The sequence below is a fragment of the Odocoileus virginianus genome, chromosome 20 (assembly GCF_023699985.2).
Source record: "Odocoileus virginianus isolate 20LAN1187 ecotype Illinois chromosome 20, Ovbor_1.2, whole genome shotgun sequence".
NCBI lineage: Eukaryota > Metazoa > Chordata > Mammalia > Artiodactyla > Cervidae > Odocoileus > Odocoileus virginianus.
In genome coordinates, this window is record NC_069693.1 from 26,330,073 (window position 1) to 26,348,845 (window position 18,773).

General features: G+C 51.1%; 2 protein-coding genes across 2 annotated transcripts; one reads left to right on the forward strand and one right to left on the reverse strand.

Moving 5' to 3' along the window:
- Positions 1-93: 93 nt before the first annotated feature.
- CES2 (carboxylesterase 2) lies at positions 94-11,952 on the reverse strand. Its single transcript, XM_020884975.2, is given in 13 exon segments — positions 94-543; positions 950-1,022; positions 1,961-2,086; positions 2,520-2,664; positions 2,904-2,984; positions 3,100-3,240; positions 3,549-3,647; positions 4,086-4,344; positions 4,430-4,563; positions 5,212-5,256; positions 5,258-5,354; positions 6,248-6,452; positions 11,685-11,952. Coding segments are annotated over 13 exon segments (1,719 nt in total). The 5' UTR covers positions 11,812-11,952; the 3' UTR covers positions 94-356.
- Positions 11,953-12,903: 951 nt separating this feature from the next.
- On the forward strand, positions 12,904-14,843 carry CIAO2B (cytosolic iron-sulfur assembly component 2B). Its single transcript, XM_020884977.2, has 5 exons — positions 12,904-13,116; positions 13,283-13,362; positions 13,617-13,742; positions 14,181-14,226; positions 14,634-14,843. Exons 1-5 carry the CDS (start codon positions 12,975-12,977, stop codon positions 14,729-14,731), a joined length of 492 nt encoding a protein of 163 aa, XP_020740636.2. The 5' UTR covers positions 12,904-12,974; the 3' UTR covers positions 14,732-14,843.
- Positions 14,844-18,773: the final 3,930 nt, after the last annotated feature.

The window sequence follows — 18,773 nt, forward strand, 5'->3', positions numbered from 1 at the left end:
GGGAGAGGAGAGAGACGCTGGAGAGGCAGTGGAAGTAAGGAAGGGAAGATGGGGCTCAGGGTCCAGTGGAGTGCTAAGGAAAGTAAACTTCCGTTAGTGTTTGCTCATGCAACTTCCTGGGAAGGTTTATTGACTGTGTCTGAGAAGAAAGGACCCATGGCAGGCTTGGGAACATTAGGCAGTCGGTTCTTCAACATTTGCTGGATGGATAGATGGGTAGAAGAATGAATCAATGAATGAATGGCTGTGTGAGTGAAGGAAAAAACTGCTGGCTCCTCACTGGGCATCTGTGGGCACATCCAGCAGACTCCCACCTATACTCAAGCCCCCAACCCCCCACCCCCAGATGCAGGGAGCTACAATTCTGTGTGCTTCTCCTTGGTCTCCGTTAGCTCCTGTATCTTCTGAGGTAGGGTCTTCATCCAGAACTGGAGCCTGTGGGCCTTCAGGGCCCGGCCCACTGCAGGCTGCGTGTTCAGCTGCATGTATTGGTCCTCCTGGTCGAACATCGGCCAGTGGGGCAGACCCTCACCATTGGGGTTCCTGTAGACATGAGGGTCACTCTGAGTCCTACCAAGCTCAGATCCAAGCACCCTGACAGGTCAGGCAAGGCAACCAAACAGGGCTTGGGGAATGAGAGGGGAGGTTTCTAGAAGCAGAAAACAAAGAAACCACCTCCCACTGAGCATCAGTTCTACAGGCGGCAGGGCAGCCTTTGTTCCTTCCTGACAGAGGGACGCTCTGGAGGTCACAGCACTGTCACCACCCCCATCCAGGTCACCCAGAGATGGAAAGAGTGTACAAGAGGATCTTGGAGCTGGGGAGGGGGCTATGCAATGAAGGACATTTATGCTCATGAGTCACCATAGACAGATGAGGGGAGCCCCAGATGGGTTCCAGGCCCTGCCCTCCCCACAATGGGGGTTAAAGTAGGGGTGTGGCATCTCACCCATTTCGAGCAAAGTTGGCCCAATACTTGATCATCCTCCTGCTCAGCAGCTCCTCCTCCTCAGTGAATTGGACTACAGAGCAAGAAGACAAGGGTCTAGGTCAGGGCAGCTCAGTCCAGCATGTGGGTCATTCCCCCATCTCCCCACCATCCCAGGCTCTGCCCTGTCATCCCAGGCCTGGGGCTCTGCCCACTCCCCAGGCCCTGTCCTTGCCCAAGCCCCATATATTCATCCCGGCCTCTGACTGACCCGACACTGGGTTCAACCCTGACCTAGAAGGCTCTCTTCTTCTGACACTGGAAGAGATTTAAAAAATAAATAGGAGGGCTTCCCTGGTGGCTCAGCTGGTAAAGAATCCACCTGCATTGCGGGAGACCTGGGTTCAATCCCTGAGTTGGGAAGATCCCTTGGAGAAGGGAACAGCTACCCACTCCAGTATTCTGGCCTGGAGAATTCCATGGACTGTATAGTCCATGGAGTCACAAAGAGTTGGACATGACTCAGTGATTTAAAAAAATAAATAAATACATAGGAAAAAGGAGGGAAGAGAGGAAGGGAAAAAAAAGAGAGAGAGAAAGATGCTTTTGAAATATGTGCTCTGCACCCATGCCAGACACCTAAGATCAGGGTGGGGAGAGATGGAGTGTGAGTTCTGGTCTGAAGCATCCTGGACTCAAAGCTCAGTCTTTTTTTGCTTTTCTTTTCTTCTTCTTTTTTAAAATTTTCTTTTCTTTTTTCTTCTTTTGTACCTGCAGCATGCAGGACCTTAGTTTCCCAACCAGGGATTGAACTTGTGCCCCCTGCATTGGGAGTGTGGAGTCTTAACCACTGGACCACCAGGTAAGTCCCTGGGGCTCAGTCTTTCCAGCTGTCAGATCTTGGATACCTGATCCCGTCCTCTCTCGGAGCCTCAGTTTCCTCATTGGTACAGTAAGGGTGATTGCCCTCACCCAGAGTCTCACCAGCATCCCATGTCCTGGGAACAAGGAGTCCCACCCAGGATGACTCACTTTGCTCATTCCTGAAGAGGAAGAGAATCTCATCTCCATGGTCCGCCTTCACATAGCTCGGCCTGACATCCTTGAAGAAGCTGGACTGATGTTGGAACTCATAGAAGTAGATGGGGGCGTGGGAACCTGGGGAGGTAGGGCAGACGGGCCGTGACATGGAGGCCCCTCACTGGGAGCCTTCCTGCATGATCCATGGTGGTGACATAGCTAGGTCCAAAGCTGGATGGAATCTGGACAATGGGGTGAGGGCGTCCCAGGCTGGAGCAACGGCAGTGGGAAGAGCCTGGGTTCAAATTGTGGCCTTGGAACTTCCTAAGGTGTGGTCTTGGGCAAGTCACTGAAGGTCACAGAACTCTTTTCCTCCTCTGTAAAATGGGGTAAATGTCTATCTCTTAGATTAGGCATGAGGATTTACCAAGATGAAGGATCTCAAGTGCCTGGCACCTGGGGCCCAATAAATATATATGGGTGGTGACCTGGGCACTGGTAGACCTCCCCTGGCACCTGCAGCTCCAAGCTGCCCCCCTGCCAGTCTGGCCTTAGTTAAAGATGTACTCACGATGAAACATTGCTTCTTGGAGTGCAGGGATCACGAACATGAGGTCCTCCATCATCTCATGGAACTGGTTTCGGAGGGTCTGGTGGTCCTCACTGTCCTCTATGTACTCCTCCATCAACAGGTCACCAAACTCAGGAGGTACAGACTGCCCCAGGTGGATGAGGGAGAGTCAGGTTAGGCAGGCTGGCAGGGGCCAGGAGGCAGCAGGGGCAGAGGTGGGGAGATGGATTCTGGGTTGGGATTGGGAACTGGGGACCAGGACCAAGCTCTGGCGGAGGGAGCGGGGAGGTATTGCATGGACAGGATATCTGGGTGATGGGTTCCCCGTGCCTTGGGATAGGAAAGGAACCCCTCCCCGTGAGGGCAGGTCCACAGGAACCTCACCATCATTGCTGAAAATTCCTGCAAGGCATCCCTTATGGACTCTCTGCTCATTTCCCTCCTGGTGTCAGAACTGTTCACGGACTGGGTGGTGGGAGAGACTCAAGTTGGAAATAGGATGGGCCCAGAACTATGAAGCCCTGAGGACTTCCCACTGGATGGGCTCCCAGGCACCTGGAGGCTTAGGAGTAGGCCTCACCAAGGGGATGATCCAACCGTACTCATCGTTGTTGACACCAATGATGCTGGGGACAGGTCGAAAGTCGGCAGAGGCCAGCAGCTCCTGGGGCTGCTTGGGCAGGAAGACCCCATCCACCAGGCCGGGGATGATCTTGAAGGGCTAAGGATCCTCAAGGTCAGGTTGCAGACATTTTCTGATGCCACAGACATCATGCACCCCTTCCTGGCTCATCCCAGGATGCTAACACCCACCCCCAGAAGATCCTACATCTGCTTCAACATGGCCTGGCCTCAATTTCACACCTCATCTCCTGAAAGGGAGGCTTACAGGAGGCTCCTGTAAGAGGGCTGTAAGAACACCACAGTGTGGAGCTAGAAAAACTTGCCCAGGACAGTGAAGGGTACCCAGGCTTGCCTGCCGCACACCTGATGGCCCCTCCCTCCAAATCCACATCCATTCAGCCAAACCTTGTTGATGTCCAGAATCTCCTCTTCATTCTTGTGCCGCAGGCAGTCCACCAGGGCCTCTGAGTCAACCTGCCCACAGGCAGACAGGTTGGCCACCACCTGTGAAGAGGTTAGGCAGTGGTCAGCTCATCCTTCCAGGTAGGGGAGAGAGGTATGCCCAATGCCCCTGGTGCAGGTGCTGTACCCCCAAATCTCACAGAGTATTGTAAATGGATTTCTACAGGGTTGAAATTGTCCCAACCTCCCTGTTGCTCAGAGGACTCAGAGGCTGGGGGGTGCCATCCCACTTTCCTAGATAGTCCTGCCTCTGATGGGGGTCCCAGGGCAGCTCTGTGGGCCACAGAATGCACTCAGCCTCTGAGCTGACAAAGTCCTGTGAATTCTGACCCCTGAGCAATCCCCAGGTAGGTGGCTGTTCCCAAGGTCCTCTGATGGCAGGAGAGTCCCTGTTATCTCCACTTAACAGACAGCATAATGGGCTGAGGGCTAAGAGATGCAGGGAGCAGGTCTGGGCTTTCCATGGGTGAGGGCACTCACTTTGGAGACCTTGTCAGATGAGTTGGCAGTGATGCCAGGCAGCAGGGCCACCCCACTCTCCATGATGGCGCCATGGAAGAGTCCTTGGGACATGGGGGACATGAGGTGCAAAGACACGCTTATGCCACCTGCAGACTCGCCAAAAATTGTGACACGGCCAGGGTCGCCTCCAAAGTAGGCGATATTCTGCTGGACCCAGCGCAGTGCGGCCACTTGATCCAGGAAGCCCCAGTTGCCAGTTGCATGCTTGTCTCCAGTGCTGAGAAGTAGCAAGGATGAGGGTCATGGGACTGTCCTAGCTCCATCAGTCCACGTTGCCCAGCCCAGCCCAGCCCCAGACTCACCTGAAGAAGCCCAGCAAACCCAGGCGGTACTGGATAACAACCACCACCACATCCTCAAAGGCCGCCAGGGCAGAGCCGTCATACATGGAAGCCATGCCCAGGACAAACCCGCCACCATGGATCCACACCATCACCTGGGGAATCCGAGGTATAGTTACCATGTGGCTCCCACCTGGCCCTAAACACCACCAGGGCTGCTGCCTAAACTAACCACCACTTTGACTCTGCTCACCTAACCACATGGACAGAACTCCAGCAAGACACAGTAGTGTCTTCATTACCTGGACTGAAGGTGACCCACATCCTATCAGGAAAACCTGCCTCCCACATGTAAGGCCTGTCCCACTTACCAAAGCCTGGCCCCATTTCCCCCAGAACCCTCTCTGGGGTGGAAAGAAAAGGGGTGTTTCTCTGATCACCTTACATGCATGCACATTAATTAAGAGTAGTCCATTCTCACTGGCCCAATGGATAATCCAAGGCTGGGTTCTCTGGCCACCTCAAAGTGCAGGCCTTAGGCACCTAGGTACCTGACTGGTCCCTGGGTATGAGTTGGTTGGGTGAGTCCAGGGTCCCTCCCAGGGACACAGTTTATGACCTCGGAGAGCAGCCAGGGTTCTGTGACCCTGTGCCCAAGGGTCAGCCATCCATGCTGGGTAAGAAGCACTCAGCGTCTTAACAGGGTCCACGTGCAGTGGGGCTCAAGCTGACCTTGTCCTTTTCAATCTTCTTGCAGAAGAAACGTCCTCCCACCCCTCACCCAGTTATGTCCTGGCACTCACAGGCAGATTGGAGCCCTTGTGGGAATGGGCAGGTGTGTGGATGGTTGAGGTACAGACAGTCTTCAGACATGGAGGTAGAAGGCAGGGTCACATTCCATAGTTTATCAGTCATTCTTTTCATGCCGTCGACGTCCTGCAGACACCTGGTGGCCGTGACAGGCAGTTAGTCCTGGGGCTGTGCAGTAGCTGTAACCAGATCCTGGGCCCCGATTTACTCCCAGCTACCCTTGGTCCCACTTTCTCTGGTCCCCATTTACATGTGATCCCTCTCTAAAGGACCTTTGCACCAAGTTACATTCCACAGACTCTGGGAAAGCAGGGATGGAGCCCAGTCTTCCAGGGAAGCCTCAAGCTTATGAGGGCCTTGGATACTATCCTCCTGAGACTGAGAAATCTTGACTCTTGCATGTGTTTACATTCACCATCATATCCCTGTACTCACACAGACCTGGGACAGGGGAGTAGCCCATATGCATGTGCTGCCAAAATAAATGGATTAATTTCTCAAGAGAAGGGCAGTGCGATGTCCTTTAAAAATCTCAAGTCAATCTCTCAGGAAACCTCATCTCTCCCTCAAAGTTTCCAGCTGCAAGAACATTCACACATTCCTTGGTCAATGGTACCTGGCCCTGTTGGTTGGCACAGTGACTGTGAAGACTCAGGTCTGCCACTCCTTGGGAATCTACAGTATGTGCTGCTAGAATCAGGAGCTCCTACAAGGGTCAAACCTCTTCCAGAGCCACTTTCTCAGATGTCAGAGATCACTTGGTACTACTAAAACTTAGGGAGTTACATGTCTCTGCTTGTCCCTTCAGCATGCAGATCTAGCACTCTTTTGAGTGCTAAGCCCTCAGTCTGGGAAAGTTACTTTGCTCTTTCAAGCTTCAGCATGCTTATCATAAAAATGCATGTCAATATCCATCAAACTCAGAAGGAAAACTGGCTGTGGCTTAGATGAAATAACAACTGCAACCTGGCCCAGAGCTCAAGAGTACCCTCTATACCAGGGCCTAAAGTTCCCGGACCTCCTGCTTACTTGGCTGGCTGGGAAGTCACATCCTTCACACCGCTCCAAGATTCTGGGGGCTCCGGGGGTGCAAATCGCAGCGGCCCTACAGGTGGCTTGGCAAAGGGAATTCCCAAGAAGGTGTGGACCCCCACATCAGCGTTCGTCACGTAGACAAGGCTCCCCCGCACCTTCCCTGTGTGTGTGGTCCGGACGGGCTGGGTAGAGTCCTGGCCTGCGGGCAGAGAGATGGACATCAGGGTTGGGTCTCCCCATTCAGCTGCCCTCCCAGACTGGTGATGTTGTCACCTCCCTCCTGCCCTCGGTTCAGCTCAAGGGACACCGATTTACCAATACTTCCTTTACAGATTCCCTGCCTGTAATTCTGCCCCGCCCCCCACTGCCTTTACTGCTCCAGCCTTTTCCATCAGGCTCAGTGAACCTCTCTGGGGCTTGGGACCATGGTTTAGCCCCAGGAGCCTCAAATAGCCATATGAGCTTGATGGGAGTAAGAGTGTCCCTTCCACTCACTGTGTGCAGGTCTAGGAGCGGCAGGAGAACTGTAGGAATCAGACAGACAAGATTCTTGTCCTTCAGGATCTCACACTCCAGGTGGCAAGAATGACACAAAGTATTCTCCAAATAAAGAGTGATGTTATGAGGAGAACTACAGAGGAAAGGGCAGCCGTGTCTAGAACATTAGAAAGCACAGTTCGCCCTGCTAAAGGGATCAGGGAGCCAGGAAGAGATTAAGAGTCACCTAACACCTTTTGCCTCATTGCAGCCAAGAAAGCAACGTGGGTCACCAGCAGCTCTACGGATCCATCAGAGAAAATTTGGCCAGGGTTTCTCGCTCTTGCTGGGTCTGCTCAAACCACCATGGTTTGAACCCAAAATACAGCCTCAAAATGTGCCGCCAGTGTTTCCACTAGTATGTGAAGGACATCAGCTTCGTTAAGTTGGACTAACTGAACTTGCTTAAACGGATTGTCCAGCACATCTACCTTATACAGAAACAATACTAGCTCTTTGAAAATGAAAGTTTAAAAATTAAAAAAGAAAGAAAGAAGGAAAGTCACCTAACAGATGGGGAGCTGACATTCCTAATAGATAAAAAATTCTATAAATAAGAAAGATGACAGCAACGTACATTTGGGGAAAGAACATGAAATGGTGAAAGTGCAAGTTCAGATAGAATGAGGAATACCAATAAATAGCTCTTACACAAATGAGGAGATATTTGTCTCAATCATGCTAAGAGAAATGCATACTGAAATCTGAATGTGATGTCAGCAACTTATTTTGTCACAGAAAGCAAGACAATCAGACATTGTATGTTTTCTATGGGAAGTCCACTGTACCACATATGAAGCAGTCTTGCCCCGAAACAAAACAAAGCAAAACGTAAAATCTGAATTTGATTGAGACTCTAGAATATAAACACAAATTTACAGGCATACAGGGGGCAGAGAAACAGTTAAAAGACACCATATCAGCAAAATTCAAACTGTTATATGTGGAATTTAAAAAATGATACAAATGAACAAAATAGAAACAGATTCAGGGACACAGAAAACAAATTTATGGTTACCAAAGGGAAAAAGGGGGAAGGGATAAATTAGGAGTTTGGGATTAACATACACACACTGCTAAGTCACTTCAGTCGTGTCCAACTCTGTGCGACCCCATAGACGGCAGCCCACCAGGCTCCCCCGTCCCTGGGATTCTCCAGGCACACTACTATATATAAAATAACCAACAAGGCCCTAGAGCCCTTATAAGCACAGGGAACTCTACTCAGTATCTTATAATAATCTGTAAGGGAAAAGAATATGTTTATCACTGAAGCACTTTACCGTACACCTGACACTAAATTAACATTATATGTCAACTATACTTCAAGAAAACAAAAAAAACAAAAATAACCCAAATCCCAACCCTGGGATCCTCTCCAGAACAAACTGGTTTCTTCAACACAACAACAAAATTACAAGGAGAACAGAAGCGAGGCAGAGAAGGAATCTGAAGATTGAGCTTCATGAAATACTTCAAAAAGACAGGTAATAATAAACGTTGGAAAGGATGTAGAAAAACTGTAACCTTTGTACATTGCCGGTGGGGAGGGAAAATGGTGCAAGTGCTTTGGAAAACATCCTGCAGTTCTTCAAAAAGTTACACAGAGTTACCAAATGACTCAGCAATTCCACTCCTAGGTATAAACTCAAGAGAATTGAAAATATGTCCACACAAAAACTTGGGTATGGATGTTCATAGCAGGATTATTTATAATGGCCAAAAAGTGGAAAGAATCCAAGTGTCCATCAACTGATAAGTGGATTAATAAAATGTACCATATGTACACAATAGAGTATATTATTCAGCAATAAAAAGAATTACCAAACATTCTACAACATGGATAAACCTTGAAAATATGCTAAGTGAAAAAAGCCAGTTCTAAAGGACCACATATTGGATGATTCAATTTATACAAAATCACAATTGGGATATTCAAAAAGACAAAATGTTGCGGAAAAGGGAAATCAATGTGGTAAACTCCATAAATATACTAAAAACCATATTAAAATATCTATTTATTTATTTATTTATTCAGCTGTGCTGGGTCTTAGTTATAGTGTGTGGGCTTTAGTTCCCTATACTGTGCTTAGTTGCCCAGTCGTGTCCGACTCTTTGTGACCCCATAGCCCACCAGGCTCCTCTATCCATGGGGATTCTCCAGGCAAGAATACTGGGTTGCCAGGCTCTCCCTCAGGGGATCTTCCCAACCCAAGGATCGAACCCAGGTCCCCTGCATCACGGGCAGATTCTTTACCATCTGAGCCACCAGGGAAGCCCAAACATACTGAATTGAGTAGCCTATCCCTGCTCCAGGGGAATTTCTAGAGCCAGGAATCAAACCAGGGTCTCCTGCATTGCAGGCAGATTCTTCACCAGATGAGCTACCAGGGAAGTCCCTAGTTACCTGACCAGGGATCAAACATGTGCCCCCTGCATTGGGATCACGGAGTCTTAGTCACTGGCCACCAGGGAAGTCCCTACAAACCATATTAAATGCTATGTGAATTATATCTCAAATCTGCTATTAAAAAAAGAAGCACAGCTACCAGTTCTTAAAATATGAACCTTATATAAATCATGGTTTTTAAAAAATGTCATAAATATCATGAGATAACACGAAAAAAGAATGTTTGACTTGATGTTTGATTACATTAAGAAATTATGAGAGATATATACCTTTTCTTTTAGTAGGACATAATTTAAAAAATTTACAAGTGATATGATGTCTGGGATTTGCTTCAATTAATAGTGCAAAGGAGAGGTGATAATCCAAACAAAACTAAGTTGCCCAGGTCTTGATAACTGTTGAAGGTATACTGAGTCTGCTATATTATTCTCCCTACCTCAGATGGGGAGCCCTGCAGGGCTATGTGACCTCAGGCAGTCCTGACCCTCTGTGCCTCAGGGTGCAGAGAGGTATTCAATCAGGCTCCCAATTCCTGTGGTGCTATCCCCACTGGTTCCCACCTCCCTGGCGCCTTTCTTCCTGCAGGCTCAGGTTCTGTCTGCAGAATTTGGCAAATCTGAGCCTGGTTTCATAAAAAGAAGTGTTTTTTTTTTTTTTTTTAAAGAAAGAAAACAAAAAGCAGCCTCACATGACTGTACTACCCTATACCTATTAGATTTACATGGATTAACATGCTTGATGACACACAGGGTGGGTGAGGCCAGAGTCAGCAGCTATTCTCACGCTCCACAGAGGGCAACTGAGCAATGCCTTTTCAAGTCAGAAGACCCACCATTCTCCCAAGGAACATGCTGCTCTCTAGTTCCTGGTGGGATGTAATGTCTATCCATGTAATTCACTGCCTCCACCAGCCTCTAATGCTTGTTGTTCGTTATAGCAAAGGACAAAACCTGCTAAAATGTTCCTGACCAGAGGCTGGTTACGTTGAGGATGCTTACTTCTTGAAGAGAAGTCCTTACATTAAAAAGTATGAAGAAGTTCTACCACGATGGGGTGTGGAGGTCACTCCTGGGGTCAGGAACAGGGACCAGAAAGGGAGGCAATGGGTGACCATTTAGGTGAAAACCAAGGATGCATGCACACACCCATTCTTGGGTGAACTCCTGGGCAGTGTGTGGAAAGCACTGGAGACCTAGATGGTCCCTGTCGAAAAGCTAGGACTGGGTAGGACAGTAGAGGGACAGACCCATCACCTGTACTTATCAATTCTTCTCCTCTGAAAGTGGGTCCAACCCAACACAGCAACATTTTTAAAAAGGAGCCTCAGTCGAGCTTAGCAGATTGTGGATCTGGAAGATTCCGGGGACCTCCTAGAGCCTGGTCAGCAAGGGGTTAAGGGTGGAAGCCCAGTGGAGTGGGCCACGGGGGGAGTCATGAGTGTGGACCCTTCCTGGGCAGATTGGACTGGGAGTGGACAAGATAGCCAAGTGTCACAGGCAGAGAACCTCTGAATTACTGGATCATAGTGTTCAGGAGCAGGCACAGGAGCTGGGGCTGTGCCCGGGTACTGTGCCCACATAGCCTAAGCTACTTATCAGTAAAAGCCACTGATAAGGGCTGGCACAAAGAGCAATTACCTTTGCCCTGAAGGCCAAGGCATACCCTCACCAAGGGTGGGTGCACGGGGTGAAGAGGATGTGGTAGTCTCTCCTGCCAGATGTGGCTGCTGGGGATGGGGGCCTCCGTAGCCTGAGCCAGTAACCTTGCCTACAGCTCGGTGGAGAGAGGCTCAGAGGCTGTCAAGACGTCCCACGGACAAGGGTGCAACGCTCAGAGCCAAACGGTGGCAGGAAGGTATTATTATTGTTGATGTTATCACCGATCAGCTCCAGCTCCACCACGAATACTTGAAGGGAAATGTTCCAAATAACTTTCCACCCCGCCCGGCTGCGTCTCACAGCCCTAGAGCCCGCTTGTCCCTAAGCGTAGCTAGACCTGGGGCAGGCCAGACTTTCTCTGCGTCTCTCGGGATGCAGAGATGCGTGGGATCACGGTTCTGGTACTGTAGCGCTCCAGCGGCTCCCACCTCCCCGACGCCAGTACCCGCTTTCCCAACCCCACCCCCGCACCCTCACAATATCTGCAGAATTTGTCCAAGTCCTACCCCGGTCCCTACGTCGCCCTGCGCGGGAGCCTCACCCTGGCCCGGGACGAGGAGAAGCAAGAACCCGGCTGCGTCTCACAGCCCTAGAGCCCGCTTGCCCCTAAGCGTAGCTAGACCTGGGGCAGGCCAGACTTTCTCTGCGTCTCTCGGGACGCAGAGATGCGTGGGATCACGGTTCTGGTACTGTAGCGCTCCAGCGGCTCCCACCTCCCCGACGCCAGTACCCGCTTTCCCAACCCCACCCCCGCACCCTCACAATATCTGCAGAATTTGTCCAAGTCCTACCCCGGTCCCTACGTCGCCCTGCGCGGGAGCCTCACCCTGGCCCGGGACGAGGAGAAGCAAGAACCCAAAGACCACGGAACTCAGACGCAAGCGAGGCCCGTCCGGCTTCATCGTGAGTTCAAAAGTCTTTTCTGCACTACCGGCGGGCACGCGGCTTTTCATCAACAGGCTGCGCAGGGACTCGACCAGTCAGTGCCTCGCCCAGGCCAGGAGTTTGGCCTGGGTAGGGCGTAGGCGGGAGCAAAGGTGGGTTTGGCAGGAGAGTGGGACTAAACCGGTTAAGACCAGTGGCAGGCAGGGGCTAGCACAGCCGCTTCCCTTCTGTCTGGGTCCCCTTGGGCTTCCTTCGAAGGGGCATTGAGGCTTCTGCAGTTCCTCCGCAATACCAAGACCCCTCTCCCCAAACTTGCGTTCAGTGTCCCTACAGTCACGGGCTGGTGCGAGGAGCGCGGAGAGGGAGCAATACGCTGTAATTGGGGAAACCGGGAGCGTTTCCTTGAGGAGGCGCACAATCAGAATTCCCACAGACAAGAGATATCAAAACAACTTTCGTTCAGAGGGCAAAGAACCGCTCGAGTAAAGGCAGGGAAACGTGACTGCCTGTCATTCCAAAAACTCCTCCTTGCTTTCAGGTATCGATTTCCTGGGTTCACCTTCATCCCCTTATTGTCTCTGGTCTGAGAGTCTCCGTGAGCCCCCCGCCCTATTCAGCAAAGGCCCCCCTTTTGAAATGTATACCTGATTGTGGCACTCATCTTAAGGACAGCCTCAACCTCATCTCGGGTCTTTCCCTGTCCCCAGCTCTCTCCAAAATCGAGGTCAGTTATTTATCCACTGGACAAACATTTAAAGAACGTCTGCTTGTCCTCGTGCTGGGGACTGGGAGAGCACTCTCGGGCCCCAAGTGCAGCTGGAGCTGCAGGTGCGTGTCCGGGAAGTTTCGAAACGCAGTGAGCCGTGCAGGGGCAGACAGAGGCAAGTCTAGGCAACTGCCCAGCCTAAGGGGCAGGTTTCTCGGAGGAAATGATGCCTGGCTCGATCTCATTCGGATCTTCAGTGCTCCAGCCTTATCCTGCGGTGCCCAGCACCCTCCCGGCTCGCACACGTGCTCCCTTCTCGGTACCCCCGAGAGCGCTCCACATATTCCTGGGTCCGCGTGGAGAGCGCGCAACGGCCACCGTCGCACCCATACCCCAGGTGGAGCACGGGCTGCGTCGCGTGTCCCTCGCGTTACCCCGTCACCACGCCACGCCTCCTTCCCGTTCCCCGGAAGTGCGCCGTAGGAGAGGAAGTGCAAGCCTACGGTCGCCGGCAGCGGTTCCGAGATGGTGGGCGGCGGCGGGATTGGGGGCGGTCTCCTGGAGAACGCTAACCCCCTCATCTACGAGCGCTCTGGGGACCGGCCAGTGACCGAGGGCGAGGAGGACGAGCAGGTTCCAGACAGCATCGACGCGCGCGAGATCTTCGATATCCGCCGCTACCGGACGCGGGGGTCGGGGGCGGTTCTCGGGGGCATGGGATGCGGGGGATGAAGTGACGTTGTGTAGTCGGTGGAGCTGTGTTAGGGCCGGGCATTCTGGCGGAGGGTTCTTAGTGGGCAAAGGCGCAGAGCCCTCTTTCCTTCACTTGGCACATTTGATTCGCTCCATCAATGACCCGGAGCATCCCCTGACGCTAGAAGAACTGAACGTAGTAGAGCAAGTCCGGGTTCAGGTGAGTCACTCCCACCGTCCAGGGTAGCGACTTGTTCGGGAGAGTCAGAATAGCTCAGCTGTGCACCAAGGGGTTGGTGTGCTTTCAGGTCACGGACTCCTCCCTCAGTGGCTCTTTGGAACACTGCACACCCATTTTATGGATGAGGAAACTGAGGCCCATACTTGTTAGACGATTTGTTTGAAGCAACAGACTAAAAAGAGGGGCTCAGGGCTGAACGTGTCATGACTCCTAACATCCCACTCCCGAACTAGGTTAGCGACCCCGAGAGCACAGTGGCCGTGGCCTTCACACCCACCATTCCACACTGCAGTATGGCCACCCTTATTGGCCTGTCCATCAAAGTTAAGCTTCTGCGATCCCTTCCCCAGCGTTTCAAGGTGAGTTTGAACTTAGCCCTGGGGGTGGGGCAGCTGTGAGTGTTTGTCACTTAAGAGGATATGGGAGCATGAGTCTGGACATCAGAGAGATCTGGAAGGAACCTGGCTATCAGAGATGAAATTGGGAGGAGGCTTTCTAACTGGATAGGACAAGAATAAAGACCACGCTGAAAAGTGCAGAAAAGTAGTGAGGAGTGTGGCAGTTTGGGCAGTAGGGAGCCACAGATAAGTTTGGAGCAGGGGTGGAGGGTGCAGGCAGGCCTTTTAAGTCAGTAGTAGTTGGCCAGTCATTTGGGTAGTGATGAACTGGCAGTGAGTGGATTTGGAAGGTCAGAGTCCAAGAGCATAATTAGGAAGTAGGATCAACTGGAGGGGGTGAGTGGGGAGAAAGGGGTAGACAGGTGTGTGGGTGCTCAGGCCCACCTCTCTTCCTCCCAGATGGATGTGCACATTACACCAGGGACCCATGCCTCAGAACATGCAGGTAAGTGTGGGCTGGTATTGAGGCATTAGCCCCGAGCCTTCCCCCTTGCCGTGATGGTTTCTAGGGCAAGATTGGGGGTGTGGCCCTAGGCAGATGACTCCTCAGTGGAACTGGCAGCCTAAAGCAAAGTTGGCCTGACTTGAGTCTCCTATGTGTACCATGTTCTTTCACTCCTGCTGTCTCTCTCTTTTAAGTACATAAGACCAGGGTGTGTCAGGCTTTATAGTGTAGCAGGCAGATGCGAGTGGCCAGGTGAGAGGGGGTCACAAGAAGGTGGGGGAGGTGTGGGTTCAGATGGTGGGGGTAGCCAGATCAAGACTTGGAATCCTGGGAAGGTGACAGGAGGGCTTTGTTGGGGGTGGGGGGGGCGGTTAGATATATTTCACCACTGTCTTCTTTCCACCTAGTGAACAAGCAGCTTGCAGATAAAGAGCGGGTGGCAGCCGCCCTAGAGAACACCCACCTGCTTGAGGTTGTGAACCAGTGTCTATCAGCCCGGTCTTGAGCCTGAATTTTGCTCCCAGCCCCACACAGGGCTCATGGCCTTGTTTTCTTGAATCACTGACAATAAGAAACAAACATTTTGCATTTTGTAATAAACCTTTAATTTATATTCATTTCCCAGCATGCTTGAGAGTCTTTCATCTCTGTGGGGTCGCTCCCGATTTGGGATGGGGGTGGTAGTGAGTGCCTATAAAGGATGAGTCAAGGAGGTTTGGTTCATTTTTTAAATTTCTCCCAGTGGTTTGATTGGGAAAAGTTACAAGTATGCTAAAAAATTGAAAGAATAAGGTAGCACACAGTCTTGTATACCCACCACTTAGATTTAATAGTTCTTAACATGTTACAACACTGGCTTTATTTATATGTGAGGAGAATATAGATATACTTGACAGTAAAACTGCAGACATATGACCCTTCACTTCTAAGTACTTCATCCTGTGTCTCCTAAGATTAAGCCTGGAACCACAGTGCTATTATCTGGTCCCAAAGCAAACAATTCCCTAAAGCTAAATACCTAATATTCAATCATATATGAATTTCCCCACAATGTCTTTCATAATTGTTTAATCAGGCTCCAGTCAAGTTCCATGTATTGCATTTGGTTGTCATCTCTTTAGCCTCTTCTAGAACTATCTCCCCACCTCCTCACCTTTTAATCTTTCTTGACACTATTTTGAAAAGCACAATGTGAGTTGTCCTGGACAAGTCCCACAGTCTGATTTCTTCCTTTGCTGTGTTTCGTATAAACTAGAAATTGGTTGAGTTCAGGTTAGAATTTATTAATGAAAGCCTTGCCCAGGAGTGTTCTATGAATTCTTAGTATCCACCAGTAGCTGTGTGATGCCAGCCTGTCCCCACCCTTGGTGATGCTCAGTCTGGTCTCCTGGTCAGGACAGTGACAGCAGATTTCTCTGTTGAAAGCCACCTGAAGCACTGTCTCCACCAGCATCATCCAAGTGTGTCACCCCAGGTGCTCAGGTCTGGGGCCTCTGCTCCCCCAGCACAGTTGGTCACCAGGATAGGCTGGGGGGCTTAGACCTTGGATCAGCCAGTCCGAAGTCATAATGTGATTCCCTGCCTCCATTTCTTTGAGGAAATATTCAGCTATTAAGAAGACTTGTCCAGCCCATCTGGTGGACAGGGCCTTCCAGAGGCCTCAGCAAGGAGCCTGGGCCCTTGGCAAATCTGTTCCTGGGGGCCTTCTGATGATATTGAGCCTGTCCTGAGAGTGGGCATTGGCAGAAGCCTTGATATATAAGTACCTAGACAGCCAATTCTTGAGCCAGCCCTATGTGGCATTCTTTGTTATCTCTATTTTGCAGGGGAGGAAAGAAGCGTATAGAATAAGTAACTGACTCCCAAAGACCTCCAGTTAGAGTGGAGGAACCTAAGGAGTTCAGCTGGCACTGCTCAGCTGGCAGGGGGCGCTGTTGCCTGGCTGGAGGGGCCTGTGCTGTGCTAAGTCACTTCAGTCGTGTCCCACTCTGTGTGACCCCATAGACTATAGTCCAGCAGGTTCCTCTGTCCGTGGGATTCTCCAGGCAAGAATACTGGACTGGGTTGCCATGCCTTCCTCCAGGGGATCTTCCCAACCCAGGGATCAAACCCTCATCTCTTAAATCTCCCAAATTGGCAGGCAGGTTCTTTACCACCAATGCCACCTGGTTTCCAGGCAGGAGTGGCTTTGCCACCCAGTGACCAAGATCTGGCTGCTCAGAGAGGTGGAGCCATGAGTCCATGTCACCCAGTTTCTTCATGTGTGATGTGGGAAGTGGTGAAAACAGCTTAGGACTTCTCTGAGGGGTTTGCAAGTGGATCTAGGACCATTTCAGGTGACCTTCCAGGCAGAGTACCCACCCTCCCATTTTCACAGATGAAGCAGCTCAGTGCTCCAGAGAGGCAGGTGACCAACCACCCAGGGTCCCTCGGGCCCCAAGGAGGCTTCCCAACCACCAGTACCCAGCTGTAGATTTCGCCGCCTGTGTACCTCTGCAGTGACAGCCCGGATCTGTCTAAGATCTGTGGTGTCTCTGTTCAGCTAGGGGTGGGGGGGTCACAGGGGAGACAGGTGTCACTGAGTCATTCAGCTGGCCCTCCTGGCAGCCAGGCCACAGTGGATGAGGGACACCAAGCTGCTCACATCCAGCCAGTTGGCATATCAGATATCCCCTTTGCAGTTTTGACTCATCTGGGCCTGGCCCCCAGCTGCCTGCAGTGACACCATTTATGAATACTGGACTAGTGCCTGGGGAACTTTCTGGAATCCCAGCTGCAATCTGCAAACACGGGGTGGGGGGCGGGGGATGAAGTTTCAGGTTCCTAAAGCCCTCCACCAGGTGTGTCTGACTGTGCTGTTTCTGGCCTGTGACTTCTCAGGCCTCGGTTAACATGTCTACAAAATGGGAACAACAAATCACAGCTAAGTGAGACCAACCCAGGGATTAGAGGACAAATATGAACATGCCCAGGTCTGTCCATTTTTGCTTATCATTCTGCCCAAAGCACAAGGGCCTGGCATACAGTTAGGTACTTAGTACAGGTCAGTGAAATGAATGAATGAATTGAGCCTTAGAACAGAACAGAGGAACTGGGGCATGGAACTGCGGTGTGAGGAGGGGTGGGGACACTGAAATCCAGCCAAGTTCCCTTTGCAGCATTTTGCTACCTGAGGAAGGGGAAGGGCATAGGGTCCCACAGAGAAAAGGTGGGTAGCAGGGAGAGGGGAGAAGTATCTGTACCTGCCCCTGTCCTGGGCAGACAACTGTTGTGGACAGAAAGGAGCAGGAGCAGGAGAGAAGCAGCAGGAGAGGGCCCATATAGTCACTCAACCTGTCCTGTCCAACCAAGGGCGATAATAAAAGTGTTCATATTGAGATATCAATATTACTATATGCCAGACACATACCAACCAGTTTACCTCTGAATTTCATGTTATGTATACCTTTTTTTTTTTTTTGGCTGCACTGTACAGCAGGTGGGATCTTAGTTCTCCAACCAGGGATGGAACCTGCGCCCCCTGCTTTGGAAGCATGGAGTCTTAACCACTAGACCACCAAGGAAGTCCTCAGATTGTTCATATAACAACTGCCATGAAGGCACTATTCCTGTTCTACACAGGAGGGAACTGAGGCTCAGCCAAAATGGGCAGAGGTGAAATAGCTAGCAAGGTGCAGAGCTGGGATTTGAAGGCCAGGTTATCCTGGGGGTGTTCTTGCCTCGGTCTGTTCCTTCTGGGCAGCCAAGCTCAGCCCAGGGAACTGAGAGGACAGAGAATTGGGGGTGTTTCAAGGGCATGTCCTGGTATGGTTCCTGGGGCCCCTGGCCATGCTGCTGCATGTGGCATGTCTATCCTGGTGAGGAATGCTTGGGGCCTGAGTGGCCCAGTGTGGATGCAGTTCCCTTGGCAATGAGGAAACATTGCTGAGGTCAAGAGCTTAGATTATCAGAGGGGAAACCCAGCCCTAATTCCTTACATGACCACAGCCACCACCCCCCCCCCCCCACAACACCCACCCTCTGTCGGACATCCAGGGGCTCTTGTCAGCAGCAAGGTCATGTGTAAGGTGGTTAGGAGGGGCCGTGAGCAGCCCAGCTGGGATTCCTGATGGAAAGTGGTTTGCTGGCTCTTAGGACTTTTGTTGTTTGTTTGGTTTTTTGGGCTATGCTGCATGGTATGGTGGGATCTTAGTTCCCTGACCAAAGATCAAACCCATGCCCCCTGCATTGGAAGCACAGAGTCTTAACCACTGGACCACCAGGGAAGTCCCAAGACTTTTGTTCTTTGACAAGAGGCTCAACCCATGACTCCGTCTTCCCACTGGACCTGGTCCAGAAAGCTAGAACCAACATGGGGTTGCCCAGTCCTCCAAGACCCCCCAGGCCATGTGAAGGACACAAATGGATAGACCACCCCACAGTTCAGGCCTTGCTTGCTTTGAGGACGTCAAGAACTAGAGGGGCCTGCGTGAACTCTCTAACACTTACCTAACTAGGCCCTGCTCATTCCAAGGCCATTTCAGATGTTGCCAAGGAAACTGACGCAG

Bases quoted from the DNA above. Each gene is read 5' to 3' on its own strand.
- CIAO2B (XM_020884977.2), top strand. From the start codon at position 12,975: ATGGTGGGCGGCGGCGGGATTGGGGGCGGTCTCCTGGAGAACGCTAAC. The intron at 13,743-14,180 runs GTGAGTTTGAAC...TCTTCCTCCCAG, and splicing joins CCCTTCCCCAGCGTTTCAAG to ATGGATGTGCACATTACACC. The intron at 14,227-14,633 runs GTAAGTGTGGGC...CTTTCCACCTAG, and splicing joins CCATGCCTCAGAACATGCAG to TGAACAAGCAGCTTGCAGAT.